General features: G+C 46.5%; 3 protein-coding genes across 5 annotated transcripts; 2 read left to right on the forward strand and 1 right to left on the reverse strand.

The window, feature by feature from the left end:
• The first annotated feature begins 224 nt into the window (after nt 1-224).
• LOC131265310 (uncharacterized) lies at nt 225-11,725 on the forward strand. Its single transcript, XM_058267571.1, has 7 exons — nt 225-866; nt 4,324-4,433; nt 5,942-9,197; nt 9,276-9,501; nt 9,570-9,902; nt 9,975-10,146; nt 10,217-11,725. The coding sequence occupies exons 1-7, from the start codon at nt 225-227 to the stop codon at nt 11,025-11,027; spliced, it is 5,550 nt and encodes a 1,849-aa protein (XP_058123554.1). The 3' UTR covers nt 11,028-11,725.
• Nucleotides 11,726-11,833: 108 nt separating this feature from the next.
• On the reverse strand, nt 11,834-13,029 carry LOC131265782 (chromatin modification-related protein MEAF6). The gene is made up of 3 exons (XM_058268093.1): nt 12,848-13,029; nt 12,494-12,697; nt 11,834-12,420 (listed from the first exon to the last, which is right to left on the reverse strand). The coding sequence occupies exons 1-3, from the start codon at nt 12,923-12,925 to the stop codon at nt 11,980-11,982; spliced, it is 723 nt and encodes a 240-aa protein (XP_058124076.1). The 5' UTR covers nt 12,926-13,029; the 3' UTR covers nt 11,834-11,979.
• Nucleotides 13,030-13,741: 712 nt separating this feature from the next.
• LOC131265783 (akirin) lies at nt 13,742-20,244 on the forward strand. Of its 3 annotated transcripts, none has more exons than XM_058268094.1 (5): nt 13,742-13,771; nt 15,555-16,245; nt 18,458-18,657; nt 18,924-19,080; nt 19,174-20,244. In XM_058268094.1, the coding sequence occupies exons 2-5, from the start codon at nt 15,984-15,986 to the stop codon at nt 19,182-19,184; spliced, it is 630 nt and encodes a 209-aa protein (XP_058124077.1). In that variant the 5' UTR covers nt 13,742-13,771; nt 15,555-15,983; the 3' UTR covers nt 19,185-20,244. The 3 variants fall into 3 exon arrangements, with proteins under 3 accessions (XP_058124077.1, XP_058124078.1, XP_058124079.1); XM_058268095.1 differs by lacking the exon at nt 13,742-13,771 and adding an exon at nt 14,024-14,102; XM_058268096.1 differs by lacking the exon at nt 13,742-13,771 and adding an exon at nt 14,284-14,301.
• Nucleotides 20,245-22,037: the final 1,793 nt, after the last annotated feature.

The raw sequence follows: 22,037 nt of genomic DNA on the forward strand, positions 1-22,037 counted from the left end.
ACACTTTTTGGTGAGGTAGGACCGAAAATATTCAGTTGTTGAGTGTTGATGCTATCCTTTGTGTATGAAGCAATGGGAACGCGAGTAATAATATGCTTTCAAACATCCCCCAGGAAACGCCAAGAGTCAACCCAGAAGTCATAGTAGTCTAGCTAGCGGAACCACTATCCGGAGAAGCTGACACTGTTACATTCCAGTGTAGACCAATTCAAAAGCAGCTGACTATGGATGGCGGTAACGCGACCGGTAGGACCTACGTATCGATGAGCATGGCCCCAACGAACATGCCACCGCCCTTAACGTCGATCCCTACTACCAGTGGAGCAGGAGGATCGGCGGCAGGTGGCAGCAGGATCGTCATGAAACCGATGCCGCAGCAGCAAACTTCGCAGCAATCAGCAGTCCTTCGGCGACGATTTTCAACCAACGACAAGCTGACTGTTGTAGCAATGCGAAAACCTGCTCCACCGATGATTACCATCTCCAGCACTGCGCCACCGTTGGCTTCGTTCAGTAGTGCCAGTAACAGCAGCATCAGGGCATCGCTGCCACCTCCGCCAGCATCGTTGGCATCGTCACCATCCGGATCGGTTGTACTGAGCCGGAATAATAAAACCATCGTCCAGCACCCTACCACCGGTCGCAATCCCATCCATCCGAAGCCAACGACGGTGGGCAGTTCAATATCGCAACCGAAGGTGGAAATTGCCAAAATAGATGCACTACCCCCTGCGCCGCCAGTGCAAGAAATTGTCATAGGTCGGAAGGAGGTAATGTATCCGAACGCGATTACCCAAGAGGAGTTTCAGCAACATCAGCATCAGCAGGCGCAGAATATGGGACGATACAATCCCATGCAAACCAAGGTGAGCTGTTGTTACATTTGGTGAAGAAAATTCACGTAGTTTCATTGTTTGGGAATCGACATGTCGTTTCGATATTCGCCGTAATGAAATGCATTTTCCACACAAGATCAGCGAATGTTGTGTGTCCGTATGAATTGAGCGCGAAACCGATGAATTGAGTGACGCGAACGCGCCACGAAGCTGTGTGCGTGTAGCATAGGCAGCTCGGACATCTTGACAGCTGAGACGTTTGCTGTCTCCCGTCCCGTTCTCGATCTCGCTAAAGCTGGCATTTTCACGCTCTCTTACGCATCCTTCGAAATGTGCTGACTCGCCTGCTAAAAATCAAACATTAACACCAGGCCGCCGAGCGGTCAGGAGCCAGGAGGCAGTCGACAGCGACGTTAAGTGTAAAATAAAATCTAGGTGGACTGTGTGGATTTAAGCTCGGAGAGAGTGATAGAGCGTACACACCAGCCATTGCTGCGGACAGTAAGCGTGGAAGGTACAACGCCACGGATAAGGCAGAATAAACGCCACAGTACGGCGTGTTTGAACACTCGAAAGCCCAACGCAGCTTTGTGGCCACATGGCTTTGTGAGGTAAAACGTGAAGGGAAATAGTGAATGGAAAACGTGCACGTGCCATCGGCAAAGTCTGGAAAAGTGAGCACAAACGGCCACAGGTTTGTGTCCGCGTGGCCCAAGTGTTGTGGAACGTAAAAATACTACGCGATCTGTAGTACATTAAATGCCATCCCATTCATCCGACGGTCCCATACTGAACTCTTCAAACTGCAGGTGCTAGATAACCCCCATATACGGTGCGTAAAATGTATTTACCGTTCGATCGTACGCTGATTGGTGTCCCATCGTGACCACAGTGAATGAAAATGAGGCCAATTGAAGAAATGCTACATAAGTGGGGTAAAATTGTTGAATGAAATTAAAAGTAGCGCATCCCGTTTGGCAGTTTTTTTTTACGTTTTCTTATCTTTTGCCAGCCGAGATAATCCGCACACACCATCAACGATGTCGATCGATGGGAAGAACGTCGTCAAGCACAAAACGTCACGTTGTTAGACGGGTTGCTAGGAATTTTCGGAACAATTCTGCACTAGGATTAATGCTCTGTGAATCCTGAAAGTTGCTTCAATTGCCTAACTGCAGCATCATTGCGTAGCTAAAACGAATCATTGCGAGTTATCAGGTCATAAACCAGCAAGAGAAATTGATAAAAACGAAAACAATACTGACAGTTGCAGCTTTAGCAGGTGCCGTTGCATCGCTATGCAGACAAAAGTGGTATGCAGTCTTGTTGCACATGCATAATAGAGAAACATGTTCTATTTGTGCATCACATTTCAGATGTGGGGCTCGTTTTTCTTCTAGATGTGTGTAGCTTCTCGGGCTAATTGAAACGCGAGAAATTCTTCTACCGTTTTTACTGTCATTTCGTAATCATTGGCGAACACAACAACAAGTGGTGCGCACTCTGCGCACTGTTTCCCTTCGTAATTTTTCTCCTGCTTTCGATCACCGAAAGAATCAGCATTCAGATTCAGCTTATTTCGTGTCACAGCACAAGACAACCGCACCGTTTGCCGAAGGTGCATATCAAAACGTTTAGTAATCCCAACGCCATAGTTTTCGGCCCCGAAAACAGATTGTTGTTCAAAAGTTATAAATCGAATTTCATGGTAAAATTTCATGGAAAAGTACAAAGCTAGACTTCTAGAAAAATGGGTGTTCCTCACAATAGTGACGATTTCTTGAAGTTTGATAATAACACACGTAACGAAATAAAAGGAAAATCGTATCAGTGAAGGTTGTCTAGCAGGCAGGAAAAGGAAAGCACTGTTTCGCAGGGGGGCATCGTGAACGAACGAACGAGCCAGCCTGCCACTTGATTGAATCTGTATGTGCCTTCTTGTGCGAGGTGCGTACGTGTGTTTCTGGTTTTCTTAGCAACGGCAAAACGTGTAGTGAAATCAGGTTCCCTTTCGCAGACTGCACATAACCGGGTAGGGAGTGAGGAGTTGTTGGAGAACTACTTCCATCCGAATGTGCCATTCGACACTTTAGCAAGAAGTTGTAGGTTAAACAGAAACGTAAGCGAACCGTATGTAAGTGTACTACTTCCTTCTTCCTGCTGCTATCCGGCCTGCGGTTCTTCGGCCTAATACGGCAACCTGGCTCCCCAATCCCATCAGTGCTCCCATGTTTGAAGTGTGTTGTCCTTCGGGATATGTGAATGTTGCTACTGCAGTTCGCTTTCTTCGACAACGTGCTGAAGGGGGCCTTTTTCCGCCATCGGCAAATGGTATTTTCGCGAATTGCACAACCTTGATGGGGCCACGAGAGCCAATAGAGGGTCAGCAGTAGCAGAAAACGGTATGGTGTGCGTGCGTGCAGGGAAGGTATACCCTTCCGTCCAATTTGAACACACGTTATTTCGTGCATTGGTACGCTCCCCACGGCTGGTCACTATTTTGATGATACTGCCCCAACATAATCTAAATAACTGGTGGCCATCGGAAAGGAGACGCCGAAGGGGCATTAAAATGGCGATTTTTGATGCCACCTTGCTGAAAGCCACGTTTTATGCGAAGTAGCATGCTATACTAGCAGTGAGGTTCTTATGGGAGCATCGTAGAAAAATTAATGGATCTAACAGCAAAACACGTTACCACCTATTAAAATTTCTTCAAAGAAGGGATTGTTTAGTGCATATGAAATTGTACTTCCATCAGACATTATAATCCTTTACTCTGTGGTCTTTACAGTGGTTCCATCGGTGGTAAACGCAGCCGGATTCTACGGACAACAAAATGCAAAATTGTCTTCACAACCTGGTACCACGAATATCGTGTGTTTCTGTGTGAACCATTTTCTACGAAGGTTGCCAGTCCCCGGTGCCGTAGAGGATCGGTGGAGCGTGGAGCGAAAAAATTCACGGCTACATTACGACACACGACCGACCCACACGCCATTGCCAGTCCGATCGGTCAGTGTGCAGTCGTTGAGATTGACGTTTATACTTATCACAGTTCGCTAGAACCAGCCATTCTTAACGTGGTTATCTACAAGTCAACGCCTAGGTGGGATTTCACTGGTTGTGAATATATCTTCGAGAATGAAACATACGAAATAATGAAATAATGCTTGTTGTTCCGCCATCATTGGCGAAAGTCGTAACCATGTGCCCATGTGCGTTGGATCAGTAGCCAACGAAACGACATTGTTGGTACCCCCAATGCATAGTTGGGGCATGTTTTGTGCATGACGAAAGCACAGTTCGCTACCAAGCGAAAAGCGCTCTTGTAGATGTACAGCTACAACAACAAGCGCTACGATGAAGGGTAGTTCATGTTGGAAATAGTAAAAAGCGTGTATTTATCTGCATAATTTTATCCCAGGTCATCTTGAGCTATCATGTGCTCGTACTGAATTCTGAATATATGGGAAAAAACGTTCAGGTAGCAGCGCTGCCGCACAAAACGGTCGCGGAAGAAAAGGGATGCGACATGGCGTACCTCTCACTCGCTAGCGGCGCCTTGATTGTCAAAATCATCTCGCATCACGGCGCGTGAGTAACTGACTGTGTTGTGTACGCACCAGAGGCCGTACCGTAGTGAGAAGTGAAATATAAAATCGTGCTCGCTTTGGAAGTTTGGTGGAGGATGCTTTTCTTCACGTAACTTCGGTTCGGTGAAAGTGTTTTTCCCGATCACGATTACAGCACCATCACTACCGTGTGGTACAGGTCTTGTGAATGAATTAATAGTGCTGCTCGCGTTGTTAGTCAGTTGTCCTTTTGCCGTAAACGGTTAATCATCATTCGCCGCAGCGGTGCTGTGTACGTTCTGTTCACTGTTTCTGACCTGTTCGTACGGCTAACTGTGGCCTTTAGACGGCACAAGGACACAAGGATTTCGCTTTGTGTGTACCAACGTGTAGTACCAACGTCCAGCTAAAACATAATCAGCGTAGGCACCGATTGTAACCTGTGCATGTGCATGTGTGCCATAGCTGGTATGTGGCTGGCTGGGCTGTGAATTTGTCACATGGTTTGTTGTGTTGTCCTACAAGAGATATGCATATGCATGCCTTAATTAGCCAATTCGTGCAGTTCAGTTAGCACAGTGCAGTGGCCCTGTGATGAAACTGCTGAGTGTATACCTTTTTTTTTGCTGTAGTACAACAGCGCACAACCAGCGTTGCCTACTACTGATAATGTGGGGAGCTTAAAATAGTTCGCCAGTTGTGTATGAGTGGATCGCGAGGTGACGACACCGTTGATGGAGGAGGAGGATATCGATGGAAGCAAGTAGCCATTGGTTTTCGTACACCGGAGCAGTAGTGAGAAACCTCACCCTTTGTCGTGTGCACCACGTGTAGAGTGATGGTTGTAAAAATTGAAACGAACTGAAAGCTCGCAATATGATGGCATCGGAAAGAGGGTACTATTTGTGAGAGATTTTGGCTACCGTTGGTGTAGTTTTGAAAATTTTACCTTTACCTAACAGAGCGAACATTAATTATTTGTTTTTTTTCTTACCTTCGACAGATTGGCACTAGTTACACCGTTCAGTACGGAAGCACCGATATAATGTCCTCCCATCAACAGGCGAAGATAGGACACACAACGATTGTAAAGCAAAACTTGGCCGCAATTCCGTCGTCTCACATCATTCCGGTGGGCCAATCTGGTCAGCATATCGCTGGAACTACGACGTCGACGACAACTGCTGTTTTATTGCCCATCCAGCAGTCTCCATTAGCAATTCCCCAGCACCTTCCAACTGGTGCCGGTGGTATTCCCGTTTTCACACGGCTTGGTCCCAACCCCGCCCTGAAGCCTTTTCGACCGATGGTCCAATCGTCGGCTGTCACGGCAACATCGTTGCCACCAACTCTTACTCCACCTTGCCCCCAGGGATTGGCCACTAAGCAACCGGTGTTGGGACACCCACAGCCCATTTCTTCTGCTCCTGGTATTGTTAGCTCCGGTACGGCATTGCTCGTTCAATCCGTCCCGACAACAGTATCGAATGTGACATTACAACAACAGCAGCAACAGCAGGAACAGCAGCAACAGCAGCAACAACAGCAACAACAGCAACAGCAGCAACAGCAACAACAACAGCAACAGCAGTCTTTTATTCCTTTAAATCCGGGCCCAGTTCATCAGCATGTGCTTCCGTTTGGGACGACGATCAAAGTGACGGCAACAAGCTTCGAACACCAGCAGCAGCAGCATCAAGTATTGACACCGGTAACGGTAGCTGGCGGCAGCTCGGTGATTGTGTCAAAGGCTGAACAATTACAGCAACCATCACCATCCTGCCAGTCACCAATTGTCCAACCTCTCGTCGTTCAGCAGTCGGTTATAACAAACGCAGGGAATAAACCACTCCAGACGGTCAAGGCCGCGTCGGTGGCTTCGTTGAATCGTACGTCCGTAGTGACTCCGACTGGTCCCTTAGCCAGCAGCAGCATTCCACCATTGTACGTACCAGCGGCCAATACGAAATCAACGGTCATTGTTGGAAATAGCCTGCAGACGACAACACTTGGGCAACATCCGGTTGCAGACAAACGGGTACTGACGACCGCTAGCGGAGGACAAACACAGAAACGGATCATTGTGACAACGGCACCAAACAATAGCAATGTTATACAGCAGCTAAAGCAGCACCGGAGTATTACGAACAAACCCTTTAACCTTCCACCGGTTCCGAAACTTGCGCCATTCCTAACAACGGAGCTGCAACCTCCGCCGCGACTTGCTCCAGCGGTTGTAGAATCAACTATGATGAACGCCGGCAGTGAAAGCCCGCCGATGTTGGTTGAAGCCACCAGTACCACTGCCTCGGAGGAGGCCGAAACAATGCTGCAACAGCATGAAGCTGGCTACAACAGCGGAGCAGAACAGATTGAGGAGGAAGCTTTGAAAGAAGAAGTCGAGATGCTGGAGGAGCGCATAAGAGAGGAAGAAGAAACAAGTGCACAATTAGACGAGCAGGAGGAGGAGGAGGAGCATCAAGACGATGGTATCGAAATGCTCGACTCTTCGTTCGACACCAACGGTGGAAACGAACCACAATCGACCACCAGTACGCCGGAGAAGGAAGACTCCGGTATGGCGGTGCACATGGATGCAAGTCGGCTTGAAGTCACTCCTAAAAAGACCCCAGCAGACGTCGGTGCTCGTGCTGTCGTTCCGAACGGTAGCCAGATAAGTCCACGACTTCAAAAACGATCCCTTTCCGAGCTTCAGCGACGGGAAGGAGTCAACGTTCGGAAACGTTCGGAGTCGGTGCACGTTCGTTTGTCTTCAGTGCACGGTGAAGTAGTCTTTGAGCCGTTCAAAAATATGAGCATGGCCACCAAGCTGCCTTTCACGAAAGTAGCTGCGGACGAGGAGCGGAAGATAAAGAGATCGCCGCTGAAAGATGCCACCAATGAACCGGCCTCGGAAGATAGTAACGCCAACGGTGGTACACCCAAGGGAGAGAGCGTTTTGATGGAGCAGGAAAAGAATGAGCCAACGGCGGTGGCAGCGCCACAACAGCAGCAGGACAACATTCTGCTCTTGTGTGATGAAAAGTTCGACGTGGTGGCATCATCGGTGATGGCGGGTTTAGGGGAGATGCAGCCGGTGCTGCCGACGCAAAGACGGACATCCCGGAGGCTCGACTCTATTCGGCGGGGGCTTGCAGTGCCCGAAACTGATGCCAATCCTACGATTCAACTAGATCTAGACGAACTAGCTGCGATCGGCCTTGGGTTTGGCGATCCGGAGCGTGGAGGAAGCGACGAGAACGTATCCTTGGCCCGGCAGCAGCGGCGGCAAACGGCCAAGATGGATGAAAACAACATTGATTTTGCGACACGCGTTCGCTCGAACTCGACGTCGTCCGAGAGCAGCATGGCTGTGAAGCAGTTTGGCGGCCGCAAAAGCCTTCCGGAATCGGTCGGACCCAGTGGTGGTGCTGCGGCTAAGAAAGGTTCAAAAAAATCAACATCCGCCGGTCAAAGTCGGCCTGCTCGCCAGGCAAGCATCCGGACGTCGATTGCCGGCGGTGAACCGGTTTCGGAGTCGTCGTTCAGCGTTGCGGACGATAAAGACAGTACAGCGGGTGGGCCGGGTGGTTCGGATATATCGACCGTGTCGGACCATCTCCGGTGGCACGATGGCATCGGCTACCTGGACGATAGTCGGCTGCACTTCGAGTTCAACGAGTTCGGGATGGTGCAACCGATGACGGTTGGGCAGTACGAGCGTCACTGCCGGACCGATGTGTATGCGTCGTTGACCCTTCCGATCAAACAACGTCCGAAGATGAAACCGATTCCCGGTGGACGCAAGCGGACCGCAAAGGCTCCCGATTTTCGATACAGCTACCACTGCCTACAGTGCCTGTCGCGGGGCAGTGCGGCGGAGTTCGCGACACCCGAGTACTGTAGCATCGAGTGTGTGAAGAAATCGGGCAAGGTGGCCGTGTACAAGTACATCCTACACTCAACACACGCGCTCCAGAACAGTGCAGCGCAATTGGCCCTGTTGAAGGCGGAGCAAGGAAAGAAAAAGGAGAAACACGATGATGTCCCACCCGCGAAGAAGAAAGTCAAACGGGAGGAAAAATTGGCTTCGGAAATGACGACCGCGGCGGCGGTCAAGCAACGCACGGTGACCCCGTCAACAACGACCACAACTACCACAAACAACACGAGCGACGAAGACTCGCAGAGTTCGCTAAGTCTCAACTCGAACGCATTCATTGGACGGCAGCATTTCTTACCGTTGCCGACGACGTCATCACCAGTTGCGGCCTGTGACGATCTGGTAGGGCCGGCCAGAACCACCTCGACAGCCGATGACCAACAGCCTCCCGCCGTCACCGACGATCCATCGATGATCGATGCGGACGCAGGTGATTTCAACTGGGAAAAATATCTGCAACAGATTAACGCAGTAGCCGCACCGGCTGAACTGTTCGGTCGCCATGCCTACCCGTCTACGCAGAACAAGTTCCGACCGGGCATGAAGCTGGAGGCGATCGATCCGGAAAATTGCTCATTGTTTTGTGTGTGCACCGTGGCGGAAGTGCGTGGCTACCGGATCAAGCTGCACTTTGACGGTTACCCGGCGGACTACGATTTCTGGGTGAACGCCGACTCGCCGGACATCTTTCCGCCGGGCTGGTGTCGATCAACGAACCGCGTGCTGCAACCACCGAGCGACTATACCGCGTCAGGCTCGGAGGTGTTTCGCTGGAAGGACTACCTACTGCAGACGGGTGCCACCGTGCCCGATCGTCGCTGGTTCCAACATATCAACAAGACAGTAAGTTACCCTTTGATTGATCCCTTTTTGTTGATCCTTTGGGGTACTAATAAATTCCGCTGTATGCGTTTCTTGTAGTGCGTTAAAAATAAGTTCGAAATCGGTATGGTCCTCGAGGCGGACGATCTGAAAAAGTCCGGTAAGGTGTGCGTCGCAACGGTTGCGGACAAGATGGGCGACCGGATACTGGTGCACTTTGATGGGTGGAACGAGCGGCACGACTACTGGGTTAGCATTCAATCGCCCTACATCCACCCGGTCGATTGGCATATCGAAAATACGGAAAAAATTACCCCACCGCCCGGTAAGTGTTAAACACGGCATATAAAACCAATTGTGGGGTTGTGACCGTTTCCTCTCCTCCAATTGCAGACTGGCATAAACCGTTCAGCTGGGAACGGTACCTTCGGTACAAGCGACACCGGAACCCCGATAAGCAACGGTCGATTGTGGCGGCGTCCAAGGAATTGTTTCAAACGCGTCCCCCGATCGCCTTCCAACCGGGTCAGCGGCTGGAGGTGGTCGATCGCAAGCAGCAGATACGGATCCGCCCAGCGACGGTCGTTGCCATCGACGGGTACGAGTTGTCGGTGTGCTTCGACGGGTGGCCACAGAGCTATGCCGTCTGGATCGAGGACGACAGCCCGAACATTCACCCGGTTAACTGGTGCGCCCGGACGCGGCATCCACTGGAACCACCGCCAAGTAAGTAGCTTGTGCCTGCCAGAAGACGTCGATTAGAAGATGGTCCTAACCTCTATTGCTCATTTTCGTCAGATTTTGTCAACGAAGCCGAAGTATGTGATGGAACGTGCGAGATTCGTTTCTGCATGGGCCGAGGGAACGCCAAGTTTCCGAACAAGAAGTACCACGATCGCCAGGTCGAGTGTCCGTACAAGCGAAGCAACTGGATGAGCGAATTCCGTAAAACGCTCCGTATAAGCCATAAGTAAGTTGAGCGAAAGATGCAAATGCACTGTTTGGCTTCTAACAACCTCTCTTTTCGTATGTTTGTACAGTCAAGTACAAAAGCACATTACAGAATTATTCGCCGGATGCGTTTACGGATCCGTAGACCAGCACAGTAGCAATAATGCCCAAGCCAAAGCCAAGGGTGCAACGACATCGGCATCCCAAGCGAGATCCGAATCGCCACGGCCTGGCAAGCAACAGCCGGACGAAACAACAAACAACCCCCCCGTCAAGCGATCGAGCAGTGGACCATCAGCTGGAAACGATGGTGTTGTGCCATTGTCCAAGCGTGTGAAACAGGAGGCGGCTGATCCGTCCGACCTTATGCCCCATGGCCGACCCGTTGCGATGAAAAAAGGCTCCTCAAAGGATGCCGCCAGTCGCAGTGGGGGACCATCAACGAAGGAATCGACAAAAGTCAAAGATTCCACCTCAACAACCACCTCCAGCGCTCCAGCTGCCGGCTTTACACCACCGGAAACCAATCTACGCATCGCGCTGCCCGTCCTTGAGGGCTATGGGCCACGGTTGCTCCACGCGTACGAGGTGTGGCGCCGGAATTCCTACTTCCTTGACGAGTGTACCGAGCGTGAGAACGGTGGTGGTGTGTCTCGTTTGAAAAACCCACTCCACTGGACGACGGATGAGACGGCACGGTACATCCAGCAGCTGCCCGGATGCGACGAGTGCGCCACCAAGATTCGGCTCGAGGAAATCACCGGAAAGACGTTGCTCAGCTTCACGCAGGACGATCTGGTGAAGTACATGGGTGTTAAGATCGGACCGGCCATAAAGGTGTACAACCGGATCATCCACCTGCGCCAAATCGTAACGAACAAGTTCTTGCAGCTCAGTTAGGAAGCTGAACAGAAGGCGAGGCTCCCCCTTCCCCCATTATTAGTTGGAATCTTTGGTAATTTGTAGAATTCGGTCGGCCGGAGTCTGTTTTTAATCTTTATTCTACCCATCTAATCCAACCCTCAGCAATAGTAAAAATAGTGAGATTTATTGGTTTAAATTCCTTCACGTTTAAGAGCCCCTATTGATACAGATGTTATTTACCGAATTACCGAATTTAGAGTTAAGTCCCACTGGAAACATTGGATTATTGTGTTACTCTATTTGCCCTCCAGCTGCGCGTTGAGTGAGGGACGGGGTTAGGAAATTTTCTACAAAAATAATGAATATCCTCCTATGTATCGTCTTTCATCGTGTTTTAGAATACTAGGTTAAGTTTTTTTTTTAGGTGCGTTTTATGTCAAGTATAGAGCTACGTGTGGTGGTACCATCTTATCAACACATCTTATCAAATGCTCATATGAAATAGTCTGAAAACTGGAAGCAAAAACCTGTGCGCGATACGAAGAATGAATCGCGCTTCGAATCGGTGTAATAGGAGGAAGAATGTACAATAATAGTTATCTGTTTTTCGTATAGCATGTATATAATACCTAACTATGTTAGTGCACCTTGAATTTTACAATCACGCTTTATGCTTTCGAAATTGTATAATAGTGTAGACTTCCAATAAAGAATCCATAAGTGTAATTCTCATATTTTACGTCTATTGGTTTAAATTTGTTTTAACACAATACATTACCCACTGCTAGGAATGGAAGAGAATAGAAAAGCGAAGACAGATGCGTGAAAAATGTATGCAAAGTATGTTTTGTTTTGAATTCATTAAGCACTAAAGAGATGATATTTATTATTAGCTAAAAAGTGAATACATTCACATGCCACATATACATAGTATTAGGAGCTAAAACCTCAAGAATCCCAGACATCATCGTTAGGTGGAATCAGGCTTCTAACGGTGGCGGACTTTTTTGTTTGAACTACCCTTCTTAATCGAACCAATGCTGCTGCTCGCCTTGTGTTTCGCCGTACTGCTCGGTGTACCGCTGGCGGGTGATTCTTTCGCTATGCTCGTGGTGCTACTATTCGTGTCCTTCGTCGGGGTCGTCGCACGATTGAGGAAGCTGGACGACGAGGCGGACGATTTGTCTACATTCGCCTTCGACTGGCTGCCGAGCGTTTTGCTGACGGAGTTTTTCAGCGCTCCATCGTGCGCCCCGGACGGTCCGAGCTCGCGCCCCGTCGAGGCGGTGGTGGTAGTGGTGGATGCGGAATGGTTAACGGTCGTCAGTGAGCCCACCTGATTGTCGCTCGAGTCATCGTTGGTCATCGAGTCCGATTCGGAGTTTCGCTCGTGCTTCGTATCGGTTGTGTCCACCAGCCCGCTAACAGCCTGTTTGTAGGGATAGGAACGAATCAAACGGTCGCTTCAGCGAGTGAACTGTAAAAGAAGCACGTTCACTTACAGCCATGGAGGTGATGGATGATTTGGAAAAGAGACGCTCCGCTTCCTTGAACTTCCGATTGCGCTTATCCGCCTTCGAGTTGGTAGTTTTGTTCGTCGTTAGGTACCGATCCCAACCGCGGATGATGTTGCCATACAGTTGCGTATCTTCCAGGTACGATCCCTCGAAGGCGTAGATTTGTCGTTCCAGGTTGGCGAGTGTTTCCTTAAAAAATTAGCAAGAGTTGTGTCCAAGTTTAAAGTCCATGTTTATTCTTCAAAAGTTTACAAATCCGGTCGTACTATCGTGCAGTCAACAATAGCTAGTGGCGCCAATTGTAAACAATAACAAAAAGTACCAGCCTCTGGGACTTACCGAGATTTCTGCCTTCCGTTTGATGAGATCAGCAAGCTCTGTCCGACTGTCTACGCTGTTTGATGATTTGATGGACATTTTGCACGCTGTTTGGATAACGCAAGATGACCGTAGATGCTAGTGCGGATGATTATTCCCAAAAACTATTCAGAGTTTCGGTCAAATTGTTTGTATCATACATGAACCACGCACAAAGTTTGACAGAAGTAATGTTGAGAGTTCCTACGCGAACCCACTGGGTTCAGCGCAAGTTCCGTTCCAGATTGCTCGAATCTCATTTCCAATTTTTATTATTCACCTGGTTTTTTCTACAAAGCCTACTGAGACAGAAGAAATGAAATCATTTAGGCTCTTTATATACTAAATATTGAAACCAGTTCTCTGATTATAGAAATTTTCCAGATGTGCTCAGCGAGCACAAATCGTGATGCTGAATGGGAGTGTCATACCAAGGTTTGTGTACGACCCTGTCAAAGATGCTGCGGATTTATATGGTGTTTAATGTTGCTTTTGAAATAACACCTACAGAAAGTAATTTATACAGGAATGTTAGTGTTCAATCGATTTAAAATAGCAACATATGGACGGCATGTGGTTTCGTTTTGAGGTTATTGCATGATCTGTCAAACTGTATTCAGCAACTTCATAAACCCTTCATATAGCCGGCGATGTGCCAAACAAGTAGGCACTTTTTGCTCGGCATTCTCAAGTGATTTATCGAAAATATTTTCAAATAAGGTTTTCGTGATTTGTTATTATATTTTTCTTCGGTACACGCACACTGTTCTCATTTATATCTTGAGTTGTTCAATGGTGCTGCATCGATCCCTTGACGCATTAAGAGTTAGCCCCATGGTTCCTAAAGAAAGTGACATTTCCTAAAAAGCAGCAACAGCAGTTGCCGTTGTGAGTTGCTGGTGTGTGGTAAGCGATTGAAGTTGGAAATTAAAGATTTACCAAGATGGTGGACAATCCGTCATCGTTCCTCCATCATTACTGAACGCACCTATTATTTTCACCAAGATTTTTGTCGCCCCGCGAGAGTGTACAATCTTGTTAATCTGGCGTCGCGTTCGCTGATGTGCCACGCGTATATCGAACGGTTGCTATAGGTGCTTTTACGGAATAATCGCCTTTTCTTTTCCTCTTTATTGCCAACGAGTGTTGGTGCCAGTCGTCTGGCGATTCTGCGAACGCCGTCGCGATGTGGAAAACGTAATGGTAGAAAAGCAATCCCAGACAGAGTTGTGCATAGGTGATTAGGTGCTTTCGCGACGTTGTGGCATTGCCATTTCCGCACCAATGTCTGGTATTTTCGTGCTTCCAGAGGATAAGGTCGTTGCGGCCATGTTTTTGCTGTGTTGGTTGTTAAAATTGTGGCTCGTTATGGTGTGGTGCGGTTCACAATAGTTGACAGAACAATGACGCAGCAGAAAGGGGCGAAGGAACAAAGAGTGTAGGATCGAAAAACCGAGTCAAGAATGGGAAAAAATGCGTTCCCCTTGCGGACGTTCGCCGTGTGCAACCCCACTGTGCATCCGTGTGTTACTCCACCGATTCCTTCGCCAAACCAACAGTTCCTTCGGTTGTGGCAGTGCAGTGCAACAACGGGAATGTGTTGTGTGCAATCGAAGCCAAGTACAAAACGACGTAGATTTGGTTCGCTGGTTGTGTGTACTCAAGTGTGTCGAAAGTTGTGAATGTTCTTCTGTATAATTCTGAATTCCATGTGCCCCGAGACTTGTTGGCTTAATGAGACAGGCTTTTAAAGCAATTTTTCGAGTTTCGTGTGTTTTTTTTTTAAAGTAAACGATGTGTTCAGTTTGTGCATACAATTGCAACAGTTTGCGTGCTTTTTTGAAATAGGGAATGAAAATCTTTCACACAAAAAACCGGAATTAGAAAGAGTGAGAGACAGTGGGCGAAGGTTGGAAACGATGAAAAGAAAGTCCTTCTGGTGCGATGTTCGAGACCTCCTGCTGCTGTGGAAGGCAACGGGCAGCTGCCGTGGAAGGAAGAAAAGGAAGCAACCCAGAGATAGCTTTAATGCTACTGCGTGGAAGACCCTTTTCTTAAAGTTTCTATGTACAACGAAGTCAGGCGAAGGACGTATTTACGAAATGCGTGTCCGACGTAGCATATAATGTGCCCGTCTGCTCGTCGAAAAGGGCCAGCCAATGGGCAATATATATCCTGCCTTTGCTTACCCATATCAACTCCAAGGCGGCGGGTAGATGTGTGTTTGGTGTATGGATTGTATCCTCCGAGACGTTGGGCTGGATGTCTGCGTGAACAAAAGGATAATGCAGCCTACTTAGGGATGGCTAGTTGTAATGGATAATCGGCACGAAAAACTAGTGTCTGGCGCGGTGATGGTGAAAATTATGTGCTTGGCTTAATATGTACAAATTCTCCCAGTATTCGGTGGCCTAGTGACTATTATGGGTTTTACATGAATCATATGTCTTTCGATTGCTTCATCCTGTGAAGGGTAGTTCACCTGCGTGTTTCCGATATGATCTTTCATTCGGGGACATACGTTTGTTTCTATGTGTTCAGAACCATCAGACCTGGCAACGAACGGTTCGGGTTTGATTGCTGGTGTCGATAAGCCGTTGCCCTATCCCTAACGATTTTCTTATTTTCCTTTTCTTTGACTCATTTTTGTTGCCATCATTTATCAGTTGTATTATCTTCTTATTTTCAGGATAGAGAAAAGAAGGATTTCAATTCAACGACCAGTTTTGCCGTCATATTCTCGAACCACACATCGCCAGCAAGATCGTTCTTTTCTTGAAGTGTAAAGTGCAGACGAAGGCTGCACCTGGAAGCGAGGAAAGTCGATCGCGTGTCTTCGTTTCGCGACGTCCTCTGGCGAGAGGCGAAAGAGCGTAAAAGAGAGCAATAAGTCTGAAAATCGCCAACACCACCACCACCGGCGCGTGAAACATTTCCCAGCTGGGGTCGCTGGTTGCGGACCATTTTTGGTCTTCCCAGCATCATCATCATCATCGCCATCGACAGGATTGTTCGCATCGCAGTGGGCGAAAACTCGTGACGGAACACAGCAGCAGCAGCAGCAACAGCAGCAGCAAATCTTCAATCAATAGTACACAGTTGGCGCTGAGCAGACATCATGGCGTGTGCTACATTAAAACGCTCGCTAGACTGGGAAAGCTTAAACCAGCGCCCAACCAAGCGGCGAAGGTGTCACCCGTTCGGCAGCCCGAGCCAGCAGAGTGCGTCCATGGCAGCTTCCGCCTCGGTTATGTCGCCGTCGTCCAGCTCCGCCACATCGGCCGTTTCGTCCGCAGCAGCGGCCGCGGCCGCCTCGATGCGCGTCATGGAACCGAAGCCGTCGCCTTTCGCTGAAGCCACCTGTTCCAAGCTGACACCGGGTGAGTAGGGTAGGGTTGCCCCCTTTGGGAAGGCTTTAATGGGACAAGGGATCCTTTTCAAAACTGACTCGACTATACTACAGCAAAACAAGAAAGGAGGCCTTGTGAATGTAGAGTGAAAATGAATAAGATATTTGAAGGACTTAAGGAGAGAACAGTCATATTCGACAAGTATAGAGTATGCAACGTCTGTCTTTTACATTGTGTTAATAACACAAAAATTATTGAATGTGTGGACCAAATGTAAACACGCACGTTCGAGATCTGAAAACTGACAGCATTGGCAGCATGGCATTGCATTCGTGAACCAATGTGCTTATCAACAGAGATCGAGAAAACGTGTCATTTGCTACTCGTAATTTTCTCCTTTTTTCTAATGACCATGATGGGGTAAATAAGTAAGGTGCATGGTGTAGAAAGCATTGTATTTTATTGCCAAAGATCTTTTGAGTAGTTAACGTGCACTAAATTTGGTCGACTTGACGATCTGGTCATATGAGCAGATGATTTAATAATATTGAGTAGTGCAATCTTCACCATCTTTCTTCCTGTCCGGTCGCTGATCAAGTATGACTCGAGTTTTTATTCCTAGCTTCAAGAGTTTCACCACGATTGCACCATATTGCTTTTCAAACTTTACTAAGTCAAACCTAACTTGGCGAAGGAATTATAGCACTTCGAAACGAATATTTTTAACGGCACATCTTGCCATTCTGTCCACCACACACTCACACTTCGTATGCTGCGATTTAATAACCACCGTAACCCTCTAAAACGTAGAACTTTTAACACACCGTATAACGTCGTCTGGATGGGCATAAAACATCCGGGTATGTGGCAGCGCTCGTTTGTGCGCAATTCTATACATAGAGGGTTTCCTTTTTTATTGTTTTACTTCCCTCTCGCTATATCTTGGTGGTTGCGGCTGCTAATGGTGTTGGTGCAGTGTGGCGTAGTAGCGTATGTCCTTCGTCGAATGCTGCCAAAGGAGCAAAGGATAAAGCACTTTCAATCCTGCTGCTGTTGCTGCTGCAAGTGGACGTAGCAATTGGGATTAGGTGTGCGGCTGGCTATGGATTTCGTTTAATATGCCCCAATGGACCGAGCAATACGTGACACTGGCAGTTAGTGCCGTTTTTGGTGTGATTCAAGTTTATTCGAGTTCGCAACACTGTTTCATGTAACAGAAAGTTGGATAAGCTATAACAAATAGTAAAAATTGGTTTTAATTTGTCCAAATTCTTTTCCAAAGCAGTAAATTTATTAGACTTCCCATGTACTCCTAAGGATATCCCAAAATGCATTATAAATTTAAACAAAATAATGCATTTTCCATCTTCCATTGAGTTTGTGGTAGAACGGGAAAAGTTAGTTCCTTCATTTGTTCAGACTGTACCGTCTGTTTCTGATGCTCACCGCTCCTATTTCCTTTTCCCTATAGGTTTCGTGCGTGTTACACCGAGATCTATTTAAATGGAACACGCGAATTTGACTAACACTACGACCAGTCTCCGGGTGTCCCCCAGGACCCGCGAAAGCGCATATAGAATGTTGTACATAATCATTACGATACCCACCGGTTTAAACTCCTGCCGTATGGGAAGGCTGGGGCCTTCCGCAAATGTGACGAAGCGCACCATGCCAAAGGCTGTAGATATAGTTTTTAAGACCCATCAACATCGTTTTTTGTAGCTCGTTTAACATGCATTATTCCAATTTGTTGTATTGTCATTATGACGGTTATGTAGGATAAAACATGTAAGCGCCACTCCCAATAAATAAGCCCGGAAAATGGTATGTATGAGCACAGAAATGGGGACGGCAGGTCCAAGACGCTTCTAGTGTCAAGGATCTAAGCTAAGCAAATGCACGACGCATTTTTAGATGCTGGGCTCGTGAGAGAATTGCAACGGAGAAGGCTGCGATGGCCGCCGGCCAAATGCATTATCCTTTTTTCTTGCGGTCTCCTCACATTAAAGCAGATGTCACGACCCACCCACTGTCGGAAAGGAGCTAGGTTCGGGAGAATGAAATACAATGGAGAGAAAATAGGACAGCAGAGCACCAAAAGCATTTCCTCCGCTCAGAGAGGAAGCGCTGCAGTGTGCTAATAGAAAGGTTTTAAAGCTGAAACAAAATTAAAGCCTTAAAGGCATTCGACAAAAGCATTTTCAAAGAAATAATTTTGTTGTGTTTTTTTTTTCTTTCGCAGAAAAAATGGCACAAAATATCACCGAAGAAATCAAAAGACTGCACCGCAGGAAGCAACTGAACTTTAACAGCCATACCGTCGAGCGCATGCAGGATTCCGAATCGAGCGGCTCCGAAATGGGTCCAGACAGCCCCCGCCGGCCTGATAGCCCCCCGAGCATGGTGAAAAATCCCGAGAAAGCTCTTTTCACATTCAAACAGGTAAGCGTTTAAGACGGAAAAGGCTGCTGCAAACAAAATCACCGTTGTCATGTTCCAAACGTCAATGTCCCGATGTGTTCCAAAGGATCGATAATTATAAGTATTCTTGTAATGCAAATCTTGGTAGAAACTTACCTTGTTATTTTGATAAATCTTTATCCGTTTGTATCTAGTCTTGTATGTCTAAAGTCGAGCCGTAAGAAATGTTATAGGTGGAATGATTAGCTACAATTGCTTAACAAGTCTTTCTCTATTATCATAATCAGGTTCAAATGATATGCGAGCGTATGCTGAAAGAACGAGAGGATGCCTTGAGGGAACAATACGATGCCGTGCTGACCACAAAACTAGCCGAACAATATGATGCATTTGTGAAGTTCACTTACGACCAAATACAGAGACGTTACGAAGCAGCGCCAAGTTGTGAGTAGTGGAGTGTGGAAAACTCCGTCCGACATCCGTCGATATCGAGCAAGAGCGTTCTCTAACATTGTCTTTTCATGCGTACATTTTCAGACCTCTCCTAATCAGGGAATCTTACATCAAGTTGAGAGGGTAGGCAGACAGCAACACGTAAATAAAGCGGAAACAATGGAGTGATGGATACGAAATCTTGAATAATAATATAGCAAAACATTAAGAAACTACGCAAAACGATGAACGGAGGATTGAAGGAAGTAAATGTGTGACAAACCATTAGCCCGGCTACCATCAGCAGCTACGCGAAAGGACATCAGCATCGACCGGATGACATCAAACAACAAAGCGAACAACAATTGTATTGGCATTCGTAGGCAACACCTTGAAAGGGGGACAACCAATTATCAGAACTGCACAATCGTTAAGATCCACCGTTGAATCGCGCGATGTAAACACCTGCAGTTATCTTACACCTTCCGTTTCCTCCATGTTTCACAATTAATCGGTTATAGTTATGAATTTCGTATGCACGAGCTTGATTCTCGGCTGGCATCATTTCGTGAAGTTTGGCACGCGAACATCCCTTTTGTTTCGTGGTTGGTTAGATTTATTTTTCTTGTTAATCTTTAAGTTTACTTTTGCTCTTACTTTTAAAAAACCACTTCAGGATTGCGTCATCGTTCCGACAAAGCAAACTGATTCAGATTGCTTTCCGGATCGGCGAGACATTGGAGTTAAGAATTCAAATTTCAGTTATATCTTATCCACATTTGTTCGATCAGCTTCATTAAAACCAGCGATTCTCTCACAAACAGTCATGTTTTTTCGTTGTTGTTTTGCACCACATATTTAGGCAAGTTAAAATTATTATATTAAAAGGATTGTCATTCGATAAGATACTTCTTCTTGGTATTCCATGGAGAATACCGGGACGCCGACATCGGAACGATTGATGATCTTAAAAAACTGAGTTTAGTTCATGCTCTCGTACTTTTGTTGGAATTTAACCCAAGTAGATAATAAGTTAGTACAATTTTTCGTTTATTCAAAAAAATTTGTCTCGTATGAAATAATTTTTGCATGTAGTCTTGGTTCAAAATTATCCACAATCTTATAATTATTGCAGGAAAAACATTGAAAGCGAAATGTATCGAAACGATAAAATTAGTTTTATTCTTTTCTTCTACCTTCACTCTACATTTCTGTCGTGGTAACAAATCATTTCACGCTAACGGAATTATTGGCGTTTCTTTTTTGTCACAATTTCATTTGAGGAAAATATGTAATCTTCAACACATGACCACATGATAGGTTTCACAAACATGAACCAACACGGGACAACCTGAAAATGGGAATGGGTTATCCGCTTTGACGTTAGCTTTTGGGTTTACATTCTGTGGCAAAATCTAATCCTTGATCATGTCCTTCCCATAGGTGTTCATGTCCTTCTCATGGTTGTTTCAATCCATCACCTTTTTTTGCTTATCAATCGCGATATTGAATAAAACGTGGGACGTTGTCGTACGGACTTCTTGAACATTGGTGGGCTGTTTGGAGCAGAAAAAAAAGCTGGGATAAAAGGTGGTTACACCCACGACTGCGAAAACATCCCATGCAGTCAGTATTGACCGACTGCACAACAGCAAAGACGAAGAGTAATTGGGATCCAGATAGAAACACGCTAAAAAAATTAACATACGTTACGAATAAGGAAGTTTAAGTACGAGTGTAAGCAAGCGGTTTGGACAGTCGAAAGTAGGGTACATGCTAACAGTAAGAGAGAAAACACAACAACGTTAATTGCTAAGTCGTTTATATACACGAAATATATGTTTTATATGAAAAAGGTAAGAAAAAAAACCGACGCATGAAATTTCGCCGAACGCTCGGCTCTATCGCAGTAAGAAACAGTTTGAGGGCAAAGTTATCCTAGGCGATGAACTACCGATTTACAGATACGTTCCTGGGAAGATAACTGTAGTTTAAACAAACAAACAAAATCAGGTCGGTATAAAATACATACACCACGAGTCTCGAATTCGCGGATAATGGTGACACGCACAGTTGAAACCTAAACAAAACCAGCAAAACTAAGTACATAAAACGAAGCTGCAGTTACTATACTATTACAACTATAAACAAAAAACTACTATTGCTAATTGCTATAACTCCTACTACTATGACTACTATTACTTCTATGAGTAGGGTACAACAACTGTGAGTGCATTATTTTCCTAAGAGGGAGAAGAGGAAAAAACTGATTAAAGGCGCGTTCAAACCCAGCTTACTTTGATGAAGCTAGAGTGTGGTTTTTCTGTGCATTTCAGGCATCAAGTGTGTGTTGTAGACATTTTGGCCTTCTTTTTTCACTCCCTGTTTTGTATCACCGTTGCATGTATACACATGCCATTAAATTGATAATATTGCTTTGAAAACAGTTTCGGATTAGAAATAATAGCCATCAGTCATAAAACCACCCCCTCCCACCCGACCCAGAAAGGAACGCTTGCGGAAGAATCGTAATATCGGCCCAATGCAAATCATCTCTCAGCAGAAACAAAAGGACAAGTAACGATAAAACACCACTATACACACAAATGGATTAAAACATAAAGAAAAAACAATAGATTTATCGTAGCATATTAGGGAAAGCAGCAGAGATGAGGAGCGATATGATAGTATCGTAAGCCGTTTAACCGAAATCGGGGGCGGTCGAAAGGATATCAAAGATGTAGCATAACAAAGACGTAATAGGTTCTTAGTGCTCTAGTGTTGCCATAATTAGTAGTATATACAACATCAACAAAAACAGCAAAAACCCCGTTCACGTCCATTTAACATCATTTCGCGCTCATTAACTTGTTGGTGGTGGTGATGGGTGGTGATGGGTGGTAGATGGAAGCACTGTGGTAGTTTTTTTTTCGAGATCTTACCGAGAGAACCATGCAAGCAAAATGCGC

This window comes from Anopheles coustani, chromosome 2 (assembly GCF_943734705.1).
Source record: "Anopheles coustani chromosome 2, idAnoCousDA_361_x.2, whole genome shotgun sequence".
NCBI classification, from domain to species: Eukaryota; Metazoa; Arthropoda; class Insecta; order Diptera; family Culicidae; genus Anopheles; species Anopheles coustani.